A 20,159-nucleotide genomic window follows, 5' to 3' on the forward strand; every position below is an offset into this window, starting at 1 on the left:
TCTTACTTGATAACAAAAAGTGAAGCACAGGGAATATGGTAAAGAAAAAGGTGATTATACGTGAATGAATAGTCTGGTATATATATATATATATATATATATATATATATATATATATATATATATATATATATATATATATATATATATATATCTGGCTGAGATAATTTTATAAATATTAATTCTTTAATATTTATAATTTACTTTAATTTTACCATCTTGGATCATTTTGGTGAATTCAATTGTAATTTTCATTTTGTATATATATATATATATATATATATATATATATATATATATATATATATATATATATATATAGTGATCTTAAGCTATTTCCTATTTTTCTTTTTTTTATTTCTTCTTTTTTTTCACGGCATGTCAGGCATTTTATCTATATTGTTTTTAAGCTATTTCGTTGTTTTTCTATTTTTTAATTTTTTTTTGTAGCATGTCAGCCATTGTTAGATTAGGGTTATATATTATATTTATATTGTTTTTTTGCTATTTATTATTATTTTTCTTTTCTTATATTTGTTCTTTATGGCATGCTAGCTATTGTTAGGTTAGGGTTATTGTTATAACGGAAAAACCTAGCATCCATCTAACACTAAAAACAGTTTGCTTGGTGTGAGAGACAATAACGGAAAGAAAAGTTAAATATGAAAGTAAGAGAGTTTGACACACAAACGGGTAGAAAAAAAGGACCACCATGCATCTTGTCAGCTAAATATTCTCCCACTCTTACCTACCGACCTATATATATATATATATATATATATATATATATATATATATATATATATATATATATATATATATATATATATATACATAATTAAATAAATAAATATATATATATATAAAATAAAAAAAATAAAAATAAAAAATATATATATAAATATATATATAATTAAATAAATAAATAAATATATATATATATATATACATATATACATATATATATGTATATATATATATATATATATGTATATATATATATATATATATATATATATATATATATATATATATATATATATATATATATATATATATATATATATATTAACCTAATTGTGTTACCCAAACTTTTGTTTACATAATTATTTTGCCTTGGATTATTATTTTGCTTATATCAAAATTTACGATGTAATAGTGGCGACGATTGGATTTGGATAACTCACAAAGATATAGGGTCGATGAAAAATAGAAAATCGCACTCGAAAAGTTCACAGTCGAAGGAATAAAGGAACATTTAAAAAAAAATGAGAAAATACAGACCCGGAAACATTAATGGCGACTGGAAAATATATTTAAGGTAGGAAGCAGAAGAAGACAAATATGTTTCTTTTTTTACCAAGTCGTTGGAATGATCTAGTAAGTTGTAAGTATAGTTGAGACATTATTGTAGTTTTCGTGTCTGTTGTATTTAAAAATTACTATGGAACAGTTAGTAAAATTTGCAAAAACCATGTATTCTACTATGCAACAACAGACACATTGGGAAGAATAGAATAAATCGAATCAAAAACAAATCGATTTATTGCAATTATAATACCTGGAGCGACATCAACGACAACAAATCAAATTGCCGCAACAATAGGAGCAGCAGTAAAATTTAAGGAAGCAAATATAAAAACGACAATAAACTTGCAAAAATGTACTAACAAAACATTGGAGAATACTGTCAAATATAGAACAAGTTACAAAAATAATGTTATAAAAGATTACAAGACAATGTCAAAACTTACTAAATGTAAAACAAGATAATTTAAGTATACAAGAGAAAAATATTGTCCAAATACAAAGATTGAAACATGAAAAAAAATTACTGCTAGGCATGTGGTGGGAAAATCATTTTACAAGTGACTGTTATTTCAAAAATAAATTATGTTATATGTCCGAAAAGGGTATACAGCGACTGTATGCAAGAAGGGAATAGACCAAAAGCCTAAAAGGCTAAATACGATTGAGTCTAAAAAAAAACTTTAAAAAAGAAAATCTATAGACATCAAAATAAATGGCCAATGGTAAGCTAACTTCTTGATATAGGAAGTAACACATCCCTAATCGATGAAATAACGTAGGAAATAATTGGACAACAGAAGCTACAAAACACTAAGAAAATTGCCAAAGGTTAAAATTCAAAGGGTAATTTTATGCAAATGTATCATTTGAAGATAAAATATTCAAGACTATTCTGCCTTGACAGAGTTCAAAATCGTCTTCGAAACCTACTAGGTGATGCCTTTTCTTTCTCTGCAACCTCTTTCCCACAGAAGAGACGTTGCGAGCTCGTCCCTGCTTTATCTTTATTTTCATGGTAAGTGCTCGTCTGAGTGTCACTGTATGGTGTCTAGCTTTCACACACAAAAAAAAAAAAAAAAAACACTTTTCTAGCTACAACCAGTATCAACAATTTCCCACACTATCTATTTGACATAAAGGTTCCCGAGTTCTACAAGATAAACTTGAACATATCAGTTTTCTAATTGATACTAATGGTATTCTTGAGTTCAATGCAATGCACCCAAAGAAGGTTGAGGGTTACATCGACCGAAATGTTGTGAAAATAATACTCAATATGAGAACAATAATTTGAATAATCCAAATAATACTATTTTTTTTATAATGAAACAATTTTAAAAGTTCAATAATTCTTATGAATAAATATTTTCTATTAAAAATTGAACCATTTTTCATTTCTTTTCAGCTGTACCTCAAGTTTTATCTCATTCATTTTCTTTGCAATAATATTTGTAATTGCTATGTTAAACCCAAAGGTAAGTAAATATACATTTTTAATTTTTATTTTAATGCTTTAATTCTTTACCACCATTAGCCTGCTTTGGAATCTAAGTGCTAACAAGCTTCTCCACAGTTCCAGTACTCACTGTATCCTTCCATTTTTGATTTTTACTCAAATGTTCTCATTCTTCATAATCATATTTGGTTTAACATCATCTTTACATGCTCGCAAGTGTTAGATGGCTTTATAAAATTGCCTTTGAAACTAATCAATCTCTGGCCAGATATTTATTAATTCCTTAGGTCCAATTTTATTACTTTCTTCCATCTTTTCCATGGCCTTCTCCTATGAACTGAACCTACTTCCTTAACTATTCTATATCTAATAGCAGAAGAATTTGTGTCCATTCATTCAACATGTCCATACAATCAGTTTACTCTTTTCCACACATCTCTTCATACTTTTGAAATTTAATCTTTCTCTCAAGTTATCAAAACTAAGTTTGTCTACGATGGAATTTGTATAATTCTCATATAATTACAACACATGTCCTCAATCCTCACTGATCTAGTTTCACTCATATACATTATCACACTGTGTAGACATGCCTGATAGATTCTTCCCTCAGTTGAGTTGTAATGTCCTGCCGGTTCGTAATAGCAGAAATTTCCTAAATTTACTCTGTCCATTTCTAATTCTTGCAATCACACTAGCACCTGCTCCACCTTGTGTTCCAATGGTATCACCAAAGTAACAAACTTTCACAACATCCTCAATAGATTTGCCATTCAAATATACTTTCTATTATTATACAATATATATATATATATATATATATATATATATATATATATATATATATATATATATATATATATATATATATGCATATATATATATATATTACAATCTCCATTGTCTTACACTTCTTTCACAATGGAGTAATGTGGTATTTGTGTGGTGTAAGGTGAAAATTTATAGAATGAATTGAATAAAAACCCTTCTGTATAAATCAACAAATATACACTGTGTGTCAAATTATTAACGAGATAACAATATTTTACCAGTTTCAGAAACTTACCGGTAGTTTTGTATCAAAAGCTTGGGAAACGTTGGCAACGCTGAGCTGCGTGTACTGTGAAATTTCCGTACTGTTCCACGCAATGTAAACAACTTACCATCGTAATTGCTGAATCCACGGTATTTGAGATGTGCCAAATTATTAACAGGGCAGTTTGTTTCGTCCAAAAAATGAGTCATAAAGGTAGTTTGAGTAGTTCTGAAATGAGTACTATTACAGAACAGCTAGCAAAAGGTAAAACTACCCTCGAAATATCGAAAACGATAGCAAGGTACCATCAAACTGTGAAGAACTTTATCAAGGACCCTACAAAGGTACGTAAGAGAGCTGATAAAGGTAAATCTAGAGTTGTTTCACGCCGTTCTCTACTCCAAATTAAAGGTAAAGTAGTTAAGAACTCTGGGCAGACAAGTCGAGAAGTCTTTGATCAAGCTGGATTGAAGAATGTCTCAAAAAGTACTCGATGTCACCTTCTGCTTTCAGAAGGCGAAATCGAGTACATTTGAGTGGCAAAGTCTGTTAAGCCTGTGACAAAGTTTCCATTAAAGCAACATCATATACAAAACCGATTGAAATGGACAGAGGACAACATGAAAACGGATTTTTCCAAAGTTTGTTCACAGGTGAAGTGCGTGTCACTCTTGATGGCGTAAATGGCTGGAGCAAGAGATGGGTCGTAGATGAATGACATCGTCATCAGTGTTTAAGGCGCTAACAAGGTGGTGGTGGAATAATGATTTGGGCTGGGATTATCAGAGGTACTTTAGTTGGCCCATGGAGAGTTCCAGAAGGCGTAAGAATGATATCAAATGCTTACATAGCTTTTCTGAAGGAGCACTTTGAAGCATGGTTGAAGAAGCAAAGGTTGACGTTCAGAAGAACCATTATGCAAATACTCTTTGCTTTTGCTTGTTGCATGCGAAGGAGCATTATCCTGCATAAATACAGGATAATGCTCCCTCGCATGCAACAAACAAAAGCAAAGAGTATTTGCAACAACTGGAGTTCTCTGAGCTACGGAAGATGGAGTGGCCTGCGAATTCACCAGATTTGAACCCAATTGAGAACCTTTGGAGTATCATGAAGCATTGAAAGATGCTCTCCAAGAGGTATCATGAGGAATGATTGTTGATGAAATCACAAATTTGACTAATTCTGTAGACCAACGTCTTTTACAAGTCATTCATAAAAAAGGGTTGCATATCCCCTACTAATTATGTCAACGTAGAAATTGCTATGAAGTTATTGTGTTCTAAGGATTTTTTTTTAGTTCATTTAATGTTTGAAAATTATTTTAATAAATAAGTTATGAGTATATTATGTTTTTTTCTCAACCTCGACACACTGAAATTAGCAGATATTCCCATCTTCTGCCATAGTTTCGCTAATACTGCTTTAAATACTTTTATTTTCTGACTGGAGTAGCTGAATAGTATTGTAAGCACTTTCTCAAAGTTTCATGTATTTTTATTCACTCGTTCCTTAAATATTAAAAAAAAAAATGTAAACTCCTTAATAATTTGATACACAGTGTAATTATTATAAAAATACAACTGAATAAGAATGACTTTATAATGAGGGCGTAATAATAGATAGTAGCTTTGTCCAAGGGAAATAACTTTGGTTTTCAATAATTTCTGATTCAACAGATATAATGTCGAAATGACTAAATTCTCTTTCACTTTGATTTTCTTATCCGTGAGTCAGTTGGACAATATTTGATAGAGAAATCATAATCCAACAGCATAGGGGCCCATCTTTATAGATAGTTAGGCTGAATAATTTTTCAGATCTGAAAATGATAATAAAAGGTTTATGGCAAAAATCATTGTCGATGATTTCTTCTCTATCCGACTATAATTTTGCTCAGCAGGTGTTAGTGACCTAGATGAATGAATTGTTGCTTTTTAGCTGTCATCGGGAAAGCTATTATAAATGACAACTCCAACATAATCAGAAATATTAGAAACAACAATAACATTCATGGATGGGTTGTAGTTTGTGAACAATATATCTGAAGAAATTAAAGGTTTAATCTTGCTAAATACAAGCTGATACTTAGTAGACCATTTGCATTGGGCATCCTTTTTTAAAATATTGTTCAGAGGTGCACAGATTGATGAAGTTCTGGAAAATATATACTGCAGTGGACAACCTTGTCAAGGAAGGATCATAAAGTTTTTGTTGTCTGTACGGGCATTTTTATATAGCTAAAGTATTTTCTGTATTTGGACAGTCAAAGAATTTTTTAATATTTAATTTCAGTTTAAAAAAATGAAGATTTTTCAGCTCTTACATGAAATCCAAATATGGAATTAAATGCTATAAAAATTAATTTCATGTAACACTTTTGATGATGAATTATGCAACTCCTGTCAAACCAGTTAACATTGAAACCATTGTTTTCTGAAATATGGAACAGGTTTGAAGAAAGGCTAAACAGTCCTTTGTGTTGATTTTCAAAATCTTTTTTGACTTCTCATCAACTTCTAACTGCAAGAAAGCATCTAAAAAACAATTTTTGCAAAAACAAATTCCACCATTAAATTTTGAACAAGTAACGGGTACTGAAGTATATCATAGAAATTATTTAATACAGTGGAGTCATAGTATGTTACAAATCCAATGTTGTTGGAAATGAAATATTTCAATAGAGAAGAATGCTACGAAATATAACAGTTACAATTTAGACCAGAAAAATAAATATAGGATATGGCAATGTTAGTTATAAAAATAATTAACAATAAGATTGACCTAATTGCATTACGTCAGATAACTAACAAAGAAAAAGAGTTATTATATATTCACAAAACAGGACAGTCGAGTGAGTTGGGAGCTAGAGAGTGGATGGGATTTTGTCTCTGTAGTCCGTGGATGCATTCAACTGGACCAAATAGAGACGATGTAGAAACAAAGAGAAACGTGTACAATCTCCAAGGGAAGTCACAAACAGGAAATAAATGTCATATATAGAGTATAACCTTTGTCGGGTGTTTCCATCAGAGGGAAGTAATCTTCATCTTGCAGCATCTTAGAGACTCTTCAGTCAAGACTCACCAGTAAAAAGGTATGTTTCTCTTTGTCTGATGCCAAGCAGACAAAGATGTTTATTTGTCATGTTAAATGAACTATTAGGTTGGCGCAAAAATAATGTTTTGATATATATATTTGAACGTCAAAAAACAACATAATTTTTCACCAACCTAATATCTCACATATGTTTATTTGTCTTGGCTGTGAATAGTTTTAGTATGTATAAACATGCAAGCACACAGGAAACGAACAGATGCTGAACATTATATATACAATACATGAAAAGAAAACGCTATTTGTGGGCACGTATATATATATATATATATATATATATATATATATATATATATATACTCTCTATAGTGATGTGGTGTGTTGCACACAGGGCCTTTGAGCGTGTAGTGTTGTAGCTTAGTGAATGTGTAGAGTGCTTAGCTGCTTGGCTTTCAGGTGCTTTGCTCCTCTTGCTTCCAGCTGTAACCGCCACCTATACTCGCAAGAGTGAAGGGGAGGCAGTTTAGTAAGCCCTGCCCACTGGTGGTTAGAGCGTCTCACTGGTCAAGACTCGCATGCCACCTCCTCGTGGTACATCACGGTTTAACTGGGTACCTTGCGGCCCCAGGCTAAGTGTATGTGGGATCTCGGAGCAGTCTGGAGCCCCAGAGGTGTTGAGTGCATGGCCCTCCGGCGTGAGGACACGCCCTGGCTTACACCAATCCAGACCCCAGCTATGTGGTCAAATAGCAAAATGTCATCTCGGCAGCAGGAGTTGGCAGTCATGGTATGAGCGCAGCTGATATATTTTTCAACCACCGGTCTCCCATGGCGGATCACTGAGCGGATGAATCAAGAACGATCAACGGTCAGGGATCAACACCCAGTTAGCGGGTACTGCGGGGCAACCTACCACTGCTCCAGCTGTCGCACTCCTGTGCTCCGCTGGGGTCCGCAATGTTGGGTCCAGAGGTGGATGTTCTGTTCTGGGCATGCACTCATCCACTACTTCCCTGCCCCGGCGCTTGACGTTTCAGGCAACTACTATGGATATGTCAAGAATAAATTCTCAGCGACTGGCAATTCGGGAGCCCCCTGCAGTCGGGGGTGCTGTCGTTGCTCGGCAGGGCCCGCGTTCTAGGCAGGCGCGCCCCGGTCGACATCCTGCTACTGCCTCCCCACTACACCTGGCCTGCTGGAATGTCCGCTCCCTTGGGGTGACTTCCTCTCTTGACAGTTTTCATCCTCGGAAGTCTGCTGTTATCGACCTGGAATTACTCCGGTTGGGGGTGGATGTCTCAGCACTAGGCGAGACATGGCTCACTGGAAATGGCTCCATACGTGAAGCTAACTTCACATTTTACTGGACTGGCTACCCTGACTTGGAGAGACCAAAACATGGAGTGGGTTTTGCCATCTGCAACAAGCTGCTCAGCTTTGTCGAAACTCCCGTCGCCATCTCTCCCAGATTAATGTCACTACAGCTACACACCACCTCTGGTCCAGTGTCCCTATTGTCTGCCTACGCCCCAACCCTCACCTCGCCGGATGACCAGAAAGATGCTTTCTATCTCCAGCTGAGTGAGACCCTTTCCAAAATCGACCGCGGTCACCGCATAATCATCCTGGGTGATCTCAACGCTCGAGTAGGCAGTAACACCAATGCCTGGCCTGATGTCCTGGGTCCTCACGGAGTGGGCTCTATGAATGAAAATGGACAGCGTCTTCTGGAACTCTGTGCTACACACAGGCTGTGCATCCCATCAACCTTCTTTAAGGGCTCACCGTGGTCGAAGATGACATGGCAACACCCACGCTCTAAGCGCTGGCACCAGCTGGGCCATGTGATCACTCAAAAGAAGCACCTCCAGGATATCATCCACTGCAGGACAATGCACTCTGCGGACTGTGACACAGACCACTCACTTGTGCGCTGTAAGCTTAAACTAAAGCCAAAGAAAATCCACCTGTCTTGCTCAAAACCACTTTCAACGCTCAATGTTCTTGCTACTAAGTCCAAGGAGAAATGCCAACATTTTCAAGCTTCAATACAATCCACCTTTGGCCAGTCTGCACCCCCTCAGGATGCTGCCTCTGCCTGGCTGCGGATTCGTGACACTGTTGGAGTTTGCGCACTCTCCAGTTTTGGTAGACGTACAGTAAAGCAGCCGGACTGGTTCAGACACCACGCGGACACACTCCATCAAGCACTAGCAGAAAAGCGAGCGGCAAGACTGGCTGTGATGCAGGACCCCTCTCCTCAAGCTACTAGCCTCTGGAAGCAGAGCCGCTCAAAAGTGCAGCGCCTAACTCGAGAGGCTAAACACAACTATTGGAGTGACATCTCCAAGCGTGCTGAAGACTGCTCTGCCACCGGCAACACCGGTGGCATGTACCAAGCTCTGAAAGAGGCTCTAGGTCCTCCTGTGAAGAAATCATCTCCTTTGCGATCTCTGACCGGAGAACTACTCACCAATCCTGATGATCAGCTTGACCGTTGGGTGGAGCACTACAGCTCACTGTATGCTCAACCTGTAGCAGCTAGTGAGGCTGCTATAATAGCTGCTGTTCCCCAACTACCAGTCCTCCATGAGCTAGATTACGACATCACCATCGATGAAGTACACAAGACCATCAAGCTACTGAGGAACAACAAAGCCCCCGGCGTGGATGGGCTACCTTCAGAAATCTTCAGATGCGGTGGTGACTCACTAACTGAGGAACTCCATCATCTCTTCTCAATCTGCTGGAATGAAGGTACTATTCCCGATGAACTTCGTAACGCCAACATAGTTACCCTGTATAAGAACAAAGGGTTTCGCTGCGACTGCAACAACTACCGTGGCATATCTCTACTTTCCCAGCCTGGAAAGATCTATGCCCGCTTAGTCCTGCCACGTCTCCAGATTATTGCCAACAGAATTCTTCCTGAGAGTCAATGTGGCTTTCGACCTGGCCGCTCTACCACTGACATGATCTTTTCTGTTCGTCAGATCCAGGAGAAATGCTTTGAGCAAGGCCGTCCTCTCTATGCAGTTTTCGTTGACTTGACGAAGGCCTTTGATTATGTTAGCAGATCAGGGCTATTTCTAGTCCTCCGTCTACTGGGCTGCCCTCCCAAACTCCTGAAAACCATACAAGAATTTCACGATCAGATGAAGGCTACAGTACAGTTTGAGGGCTCTCGTTCTAAAGAGTTCCCCATCTCTTGTGGTGTCAAGCAAGGCTGCGTGTTAGCTCCTACTCTGTTCGGAATATATTTCTCAGCTGTTCTGCGCCGAGCCTTCCCAAACCCAACTGGAGTGCTCCTTCACACTCGCAGTACTGGAGGCCTATTCAACCTGGCCAGGCTACGCTCAAAAACTATGGTTAACCGCGTACAGATCCGTGAACTCCTGTACGCTGATGATGCTGCCTTCATCGCCAACTCGGAGGTTGAGCTTCAGGCAATGTGCTCCTCCTTTGCTTCTGCCTGCGAGGAGTTTGGTCTCAAAATCAGCCTAGGCAAGACGGTGGTCTTTGCCCAGCCTGCTGGGCTTTCACCCATAATAACCGTAAACAATCATGTACTGTCAAACGTCACCAAGTTCACTTACTTGGGTTCTACAGTTGATAACACCAACAGTCTTGATTGTGAACTGGACTCCCGCATTGGAAAGGCATCAACAACTTTCGGCAGGCTTAGTGAGAGAGTCTGGAAGAACAAGTCCCTCTCGCTACACCTAAAGATCAAGGTTTACGAGGCCTGCATCCTCAGCACTCTCCTGTATGGCAGTGAGACTTGGTGCACCTACCGCCGACACGAACACCGTCTGAACGCCTTCCACTTCCGATGCCTGCGCACAATTCTTGGATTCACATGGAAGGATCATGTACCAAACACAGCTATCCTCTCCACGACCAAGAGTACTGACATGTACACAGTGCTGCGCATCCGTCGCTTACGTTGGGCTGGCCACACCTGCCGCATGGACGACAGCCGGCTACCAAAAGCACTTCTCTTTGGAGAGATAGCTGATGCCCCTCGCTGTGCTGGCAGGCCACGCCTCCGCTACAAGGATGTCCTGAAACGTGACCTTCAGGTCTTCGGCATCCCTCACAACACTTGGGAAACCTCTGCCGGCAACCGAGCAAAGTGGCAAGCTGCTATAAGATCTGGTGCCAAAAGATCCTGCCAGCAATACACAGACTTCCTGAACTGTAGAAGACTGAAGCGCCTTGCCAATCGTCGTCCTCGACGTTAAGGGCCTATGATGATGATGATACTCTCTGTTGTGAATATGGATTATCTCCTCTTTGATAATCCAAGTTATAAAAGCTATACATTTCTGCTTGTCAAGTAGACGAGTAGTAGGATTCTTAATTGAATAAAAGATTACTAGATTGAATCTCTCATCCTGTTTCATTACACTCGCATATACATTACAAAGATACTAGATAGTACGGCCCGGATATATATATATATATATATATATATATATATATACACATCCCAGAGACACTTTGTCAATGGAAGTCACTGACTCTGATATGCCACCGGTAACCCCTTGATCTTTCTGCACTTGCTTGACACAAGTAAGTTGGGTTCAACTCAGTACTGGGTTAACTGCGTTACTGACACACAGCAGAGCTTTCCAACACTACACCCTCTGATCATTCGTCTTCATAACATTCACTTTCAGATTTTTACTTACTGCCAAGTTTTTAATAAGTAGGCCATCCATTGTTTCACAGCTTTCACCAACCACACGTTTTCCCTAGTTTAAACAAAGTATTCCGTTCTCAACCCTTGGCCATGGATTGTGCTGAGTGAGAAGTTTTACTGGGGCAGTATGTCTTGTCAAACGTTAATCCCAAAGTGAACTCAAGGGAAAAAACGCAAAAACTCATTCAAACCTGATTTTCAGTATGACTACAAACCATGAAATCATTGATCTTTTTCGAGCTCAATTTTTCTGAGAGGTGTCAGAAAAGTTACCACAGGAATAATTAGCTTGTGGCAGCTAAGCATTGAGGTCACTTTTCAATTTTTTAGTCTCAGCTCTCCTATCATGGCAGAATTTGCCAAACATTGGATTGTTCACTCACTGACGAGGAACATCAGATCGCTGTGAGAAAAATTAGTTTATGCACTCAATCAGCACATGTGCTACGTCGGCTATGACTATCGCACACAGTACAATAGGACAATGATTCACATGCTCGCTCAAATTAACGATCGTACAGGGCTACCGCCATGTGATAAGCTGGAACCATGACTGGTATCATCATGTTATTATGAAAGTCGTCTTCTCCCCCATACCGGCCCTGTCGGTGGGGCATTAGAATACGCCGACTGCCCCCCTGCAGAGGGTAAAAGTCCCTCAATGGGGGTCCTGGATATGACCTTAAACTATATCCAGTCGTGAGGTCCCAGCTTGTGGGATTTGGGGAGTGTGGAGCCAACCTTTAATTACCATTGCTCCCAGGTCCACTCTGACCCAGAGTGGTAGTACCTGTTAGGGTCCCAACTATGGGTTAAATAGAAACTGACGTGAAAACAACAAATATATTCTATTAAAAAAATTTTTCTTCAAAATCTTTGGATTCGGCATTAAATAACCCGAAAAGGGTTGATATGCCGTAAAACAAAAACAACCAACCAACCAACTTCTCCCCCATACATTATGCGATTGTTTATGATGTCTTGTTCACAAACCTCTTGAATGCATTGGATCCACACAACTATCGTATGCGATGCGACACTGATTTTTTTTTTAATTGTACGTTGTTTCATATCAATGTTCAAAGAAAACAATGGCATTAATAGCTGTCTCATTTGCAGACGGCTTTCTCCAGAGAAGATCCTTTACGTATACTACATAATTAATTTAACTGCATATTCACCAGCATTTATCTGTCTTTTTTGACTTAGGTGAAAACCTTGGCTATTTCGCATTCTCCACACACGTCAGAATTAATGTAAAATGTTTTTGATTCCTAATGGGGGGTATGAGACGAATGGATTCGCCAATCATTTTTATAACCACCGGCTGTGCTAAATAACCAATGAAAACGTTTCAAAATTATTATAAAAATTGTCGAATTTTGGATTCAATCAGTTCGCTGTTAACTACGCCACAGACCGCATTTGATTCTTGGTTACTGTTCTGAACTACGCCGCCAACACAATGTCTTGAAACTTAATAGGTTATGTGCCCAGCCATCGTCTTTTCTTTGACAGATCGGAATCTAAATTCGAATTGTGGCAGGTAAAATTTCTGGGATATCTAAGGATTCGAAAATTACACAAAGTCATACAATCTCCAACAGAGAATCCAAACGACCCCGAATTTCTCGAAAGGAACACGACTGTTTTTGCAGAACTGATTCAATGTTTAGACGATAGAAGTCTCTCTCTGATTATAAAAGACGCATTTGATGATGGACGGAAAGCATTGAACATATTAAGAGAACATTATTTATCAAAAGGGGAAACCGAAAATTATATCACTATATACAGAACTAACATCTCTGAAATGTAACAATGATGAAACGATTACCGACTACGACTACTACCGTCGACAAGTTCGACAGAATGACTTTGAGGATTAAAGTTTGAATCAAAATTAATAAAATTAGATTCCTTGGTGATAACGTGCGCTGTAGCACCACAGTCTACAAGGAGATTTTTACCGTTTGTGGTATTGTCAAAGTTATATGTGAATTGAAATGTATGTTCTTCCTCAAAGTTCTCAACGTTTTTTACGGAGTCCATTTTAGAGCGTTTAAATTGACATTGGAAACCTTTGTAGTTAGGTCGTCCACAATTATAGCAGATAATTTTAGTCTTTTTCTTGGGAAAATTACTTTTGGAGAACACGTTGTGGTGAGGTGCGTAATTTGGTGGTGTCTGCTTTCGAGGAGCATTTTTGAACTTCATAATATTGCTGGAGTTATTATTGTCCATGAGCATACGATTAGTCTCTTCGTAACTGCGCAATGCCACTTTAAATTCGCTGAAATTTATGGGTTTGCCTTTCTGAGTTATAACAGTTGTAAATGGTTTAAAATCGGCTGGAAGTTCCTTGAGGGTCATTGATATCAACAAGCTATCGCTTATTATTTCACCTGAGAGTTTTAAGGCATTGGCGGTTGTTTCTGCCCTTATAGCGTAGTCGGTAATCGTTTCATCATTGTTACATTTCAGAGACGTTAGGTTTCCAATGTCAATTTAAACGCTCTAAAATGGACTCCGTAAAAAACGTTGAGAACTTTGAGGAAGAACATACATTTCAATTCACATATAACTTTGACAATACCACAAACGGTAAAAATCTCCTTGTAGACTGTGGTGCTACAGCGCACGTTATCACCAAGGAATCTAATTTTATTAATTTTGATTCAAACTTTAATCCTCAAAGTCATTCTGTCGAACTTGTCGACGGTAGTCAAATAAATGATATAGTCTTGAAAAGAGGCGATGCTAAAATATCCCTAAAAAATAATAAAGACGAAATCTGTAACTGTATTCTAAAAAATGCTCTGTTCATACCTACATTTAAGCAAGATATATTTTCTGTGCAGGCTGCAATTAAACAAGGCGCGAATATGAAATTTGGCCAAAACAAGTCAAAATTGATATACCCCAATGGAACTGTATTTGTCATTAAAGAAAATGGCCGACTATATTATTTAAAAAGTATGGATCCCTCAAAAACTGCTTGTTACGACTTGGAAACCTGGCATAAAATTCTAGGACACTGCAATACAGCTGATATTAAAAAATTACCAAATGTAGTCGAAGGCATGAAAATAATACCTTCAGACAATCTCCCAAATTGTGATGTGTGCGCACAGGGGAAAATGACAAAAGATATAAGCCAAACGCCAGACAAAAAAACTACGAAAATTCTCTTACTTGCGCATTGTGACTTAGCAGGTCCGATTAGCCCAATGGGGAGAAATAATTTAAGGTACGTTTTGAACTTTATTGATGATTTTTCCGGTTTAATTATGGTTTATTTTCAAAAAAAAATGACAGCTTCTGACAGTGAAAATTTTAAAGCAAGATTTGTTGCAAAAGGTTTTTCACAAATTTCTGGAGTGGAATATTATGCAACATTTTCACCAACAACAAATTTAACGACAATTAGAATTTTATTACAACTTGCCGTTCAATACAATTTTAAAATACATCAAATGGATGTAAAAAATGCTTATTTAAATGCTCCGATTGACTGTGAAATTTACATTTACCCTCCAGAGGGATTTAAAATGAAAAATAAAAATTGGGTGTGGAAATTAAATAAATCATTATATGGACTAAAACAAAGTGCACACAATTGGAATTTAACACTCCATAATTATTTAATAGAACAGGAATTCAAACAATGTCCCGTAGACGTGTGCATGTATACCAAAAATGTAGGTAATAAATTGTTGATTTTGTTTTTTTTGGTTGACGATATATTACTCGCCTCAAACTGTGACAGCACTTTAAACAGACAATTAAACACCTTAATCGTGCAAAATAAATCCTTCGTTACCTAAAAGGAACCAAGGAACAATCTTTAATATTTAAAAAGTCTACATATCCTCTAAATTTAGAAGGATTATCAGATTCAGATTGGGGTAACTTTGAGGATAGAAAAAGTATAGCGGAGTATTGTTTTAGACTGTCAAAGACTGGACCTATGATCTCTTGGAAAACTAAAAAGCAACAAATTGTTGGCCTTTCTACTTGTGAAGTAGAATATGTGGCTCTTACTCATTCCGCGCAAGAGACAATTTTTCTGAACACCCTTCTAAAATCTATTTTAAAACCAGATCTAAGTAAAAAACCTATAGTAATTCATTGTGATAATCAGAGCAGTATCTTATTGGCAAATAATTCTATGATTCATCCAAGGTCAAAGCATATTGATATCAGATATCATTTTCTAAGGGATGAAATAAGGAAAAATATCTATTACTCTTACTTATGTGACGTCTGAAAATAATATAGCCGACATTTTCACTAAACCTATAAAAAGAATAAAATTAAGACATTTTATAACCGAACTGTTGGAATCTAATTATGAATAAATCTCTTTTCAGAAACCCAAAAAGAGAAGCATGAACAGTCAAAATCACACAAAAAAAATTGTAAATTGTCCCAGGAACGACGTTAAACTGCGACCATTTCTACCTTACTAACCAAATTAACTAATTAATACCTAACAATGTTTCCAGTTTTTGTAAAAAAAAAAAAGTCACTTGTTAAAACCTTTTCTTTGTAAATCTCCTATTTGTCAAATAATTCTTTTTTGTATCTTGTTTTTTGGCAAAAAATTTATTAAAAAACAAAAAAAATGTATATTTGTGAATTTTTGTGCATATGTTTATATGTATTTGAAAAGTATTCTATTTGTATGTTTATATATATTCGAAAAGTGTTTATTTTTATATGTATCAAAAAAAACAAAAACAAAAAAACTCAATGTCATAAAAAAATGGCTTCTTTTTGCACACATTATACCAATATATTAATAATTCTTTTTGACCAATGAGAATAAAGACAAATTCCCCCAAAAGCAAAAGAAGAAAAAAAAACAAACAAAAAAAAAACAATTATTTTATTGGTTTATTTTTCTTTTCATTTATTTGTTTATTTTTATTTTTATTTATTTATTTATTTATTTCTCTTTCCTTTTCTCAAGTCACACTAAAATTTAATCCGAAAGGATTTTTTCATTATATCAAAAAAGGGGGTGTGTAAAATGTTTTTGACTCCTAATGGGGGTATGAGACGAATGGATTCGCCAATCATTTTTATAACAACCGGCTGTGCTAAACAACCAATGAAAACGTTTCAAAATTGTTATAAAAATTGTCGAATTTTGGATTCAATCAGTTCGCCGTTAACTTTGCCACGGACCGTATTTGATTCTTAGCCGCCATCTTGGTTACTGATCTGAACTACGCCGCCATCATTGTTCAACACAATGTCTCAAAACTTAACAGGTTAACTACGCCACGAACCGCATTTGATTCTTGGCCGCCATCTTGGTTACTGATCTGAACTTCGCCGCTATCTTTGTTCAACACAATGTCTCAAAACTTAACATCAGTGTTCAAAGAAAACAATAGCATTAATAGTTGTCTCATTTGCAGACGGCTTTCTTCAGAGAAGATCCTTTACGTATACTACATAATTAATTTAACTGCATATTCACCAGCATTTATCTGTCTTTTTTGACTTAGGTGAAAACCTTGGCTATTTCGCATTTTCCACACGTGTCAGAATTACCTATCAAGTATAACGAAGTTTCATTTTCTATTATCTTTGGAACCGATAAAATAATCTTTAATTTAACGGTAATGAATATATGATCGACGATATAATCTTTAGTGATCTGAGCATGTTCTAAATTCGACATATTCAATGAAGATTGAAAATGATTAATCAATCAATAATATTTTAAATTCCAACAGCCAATGAAAAAGTTTAAATAAAAACAAAACAAAATTTTATTTACATAACCGTTAATGAAGTTGTTCTTATTTTCCTAATTTAATTTAAGAATAATAAAATTTTCCTAATTTAATTTAAAAAAAAAAATATGTCGTTTTACAAAATTTAATTTTGTCAGTCTAATGGAGTATTCGCCAATACTTCATCATAAGTTGGTGTAAAATTGCCAGCCTACATTGTTTTAACGCCTCACTCACTAATTCTTTATGGTATGCCGTTTTTACTTTGTCGAGTTCTAGCACATAACTTAACAAGTAATTAAAAAGGAAATGAAAGAGAAAGGCGTAATAATATCACGGAACTATTTTCATGTGCGTGTAATAACTGTAACCCCTTAGCGTAGTGTTATAAAACAAAATAATACATATCTTCTCCGATTTACAGACAAAATGTAAGTAAGGGCGGCACTAAAAAAGAAATTGTGTTTGTTATTATAACCAGACCATGTGTAACTAGCAGATATGAAGATGGCAGAAACTGTTTTTTCTCCAGATTGTTGATATCTCTAAATATAAAGTAGTAGTAGTAGTAGTGTGTGTGTGTGTGTGTGTGTGTGTGTGTGTGTGTATAACTCTCCTACAGCCCAAACCACTGGACCGATTATGACCAAACCTGACATGATGATAATACCCCACCTAGTGATGGCGCTTGCCATTTTTCATGGTTAAGATCAAAAGTCAAGGTCATAGCGTATTTATATATACACTTCTACAGTCCATACCATTGGACCGATCATGACCAAACCTGACACGATGATGGTTCCCCACCCTTAGGGATGCTGCACACCATTTTTTAAGGTTAAGGTCAAAGGTCAAGGTCATAGCGTATTTATATATACGCTTCTATAGTCCATACCATTGGACCGATCATCCTCACCATCTTCAGCATGGCAGTCCTAATTTTGGGGGCTGAGCTCAGCCCAAAGCCTAACCTCGTCAAGCAATACATCTTCCCCTTGTACCGGACCAATTGATGTTGCCAGAGTTTTTCATCTACATGGATAAGCCGACTTCAGGTCGACAATCTTAGTGGCCTGCTCCATCCTCCTCCATTTCCTCATAACCTCTTCGCATACGTCAATCCCTTTTCCAGTGTGGCAGGCTACATATCTGTTTAATTCTCTGAAATCCAGTACCGGTCTAACTTTGTTCTTTGTGGGTTGAACAACCGCCAGTAATAGTAGTACTCCTTTTTCTTCCCCTGTCCACAGTTTCAGAATTCCCTCCTCTATCCACCTCTCCACTTCTTCCTCAAATCCTTTTCTTATTTCTCCTCGCAGTGTTTTCTCGTAACAACTTACTTTGTTTCATTGTTCCAAAGACACGGAGATCCATTTCCATTCCACTGTCCCCCTCTCGCCATTGAACCTCGCCAGGAAATCCTCGTCCTTAATGCAGCAAGCCTCCGGTTTTTGTGTTCTGATATTTCTATCACTTTCCACTCCTGCCATTCCTACTGCGCCAAGGCATCCAAAAGTTACTTGGCTCCCTCTCAACATAGCTCCCCCCAGTTGGTTGATTGCACTTATACCTAAAACCACATCAACATCACCAACCAGACGATCCAACACCAGGGCTCGTAGTCCAATAGGCACACCATGCATCAGTACTTCCGCTGTTGTCTCTCCTAGGCATTTCACCTCCCTGCAATCCATGGTCTTAATACTCCTGGCTCTGCTCCATGATTTAGCGACATTCTTCATTACCAATGTCGTGGTGCAACCTGAGTCAACAAAGGCCATGGCTCTCTTCCCATTGACTACTACCGGTAACTGAGGCAATGTTTTGTTGTGCGCCATTTCCATATAGAAGGGGGAACCACTGGCGCAATGGCTCCCCTTTATTCGTTCCCCTGGTCCCATGCAATAGCGGCTAATATGCCCCACTCGTCCACATCGGTAGCAGATGACCCCCGGTCTCGGCTCTTTGCAGTCCTTGAGCAAGTGAGGACCCTGGCACCGGAAGCACTTGATGGCAGGTCTCCCCTCCTGTCACCTCGCTGCCTGTCTCTCATCATTCAAGTGGGGCCTCATGCATTTGTTTTCACTCACAGCTGCAGCCACGATTGAGCCCTTGACATTCTTGACTAGGACTCTGGCGTGGACCAAGAGATCGTCCACTTCCATCGTATTGATCTCAGTGATTCTCTGCATGTTCGCGGAGATTTCTTCTGGGAAGCCATTCACTAGGTATAGCTTTACCATCATCTCCAGGCTCCTCCCCACATAACCAGCCATACTGCCAGTCTCCTGATCTCTGCAGCAAAGACTCGCCAATCCACCTCAAACTTGTAAGCTTGCTGAGTGCTTCAAATGGACTCTCAGCAAAAGCCAATTTCAGTCTTTGCTCCACTGAGGCAAGGTCTCCCTTATCTTCATCGCACATCTGCTGGTAAATAGTGAGGGCTTCCCCCTCTAAGTAGAGCGGCAGCAGGGTGACCACATCTTCGATTTTTTGCAACCTTGCCACCATCTTTTATTTTTCCAGCAATTTAATTAGGTCACCCTCCCCAATGAAGGGTCTCAACATCTGAGGTGAGAGTCTCCAGTCAGCCATGTTAACCTGTTTGATACGCCGAAATAGCTTCTAGTATTGAAATTAAAGTTTTCATTTTAACTGCCGAATACTGTTAAATGTTCATGCAAAAAGAAAGGTTTTTGTTCTTCAGCTTGCAACGCTCTCGGCACATACACAAAAAAACGACAATCCTTTTTCTCTTCCAGTTTTGGCGTTCGTAGAAAATCCGTCTTTCTTTCTTCCCACTGACACATAAATTAACCGTACGTTCAAATCACCTCAAGTTAA

At 37.5% G+C, this 20,159-nt stretch overlaps 1 protein-coding gene across 1 annotated transcript in view; it reads left to right on the forward strand.

Moving 5' to 3' along the window:
• The window catches only part of LOC145291377 (uncharacterized), a 176,064-nt gene that overhangs the window by 139,802 nt on the left and 16,103 nt on the right, over positions 1–20,159 (forward strand). Inside the window, exon 16 of the mRNA XM_080137165.1 lies at positions 2,717–2,786. Within this exon, the coding sequence (XP_079993291.1) occupies positions 2,717–2,786 (70 nt within the window). The remainder of the gene's footprint in view (positions 1–2,716; positions 2,787–20,159) is intronic.

The sequence above is a fragment of the Euprymna scolopes genome, chromosome 12, assembly GCF_053919585.1.
Source record: "Euprymna scolopes isolate OS-2025 chromosome 12, ASM5391958v1, whole genome shotgun sequence".
Taxonomy (NCBI): Eukaryota; Metazoa; Mollusca; class Cephalopoda; order Sepiida; family Sepiolidae; genus Euprymna; species Euprymna scolopes.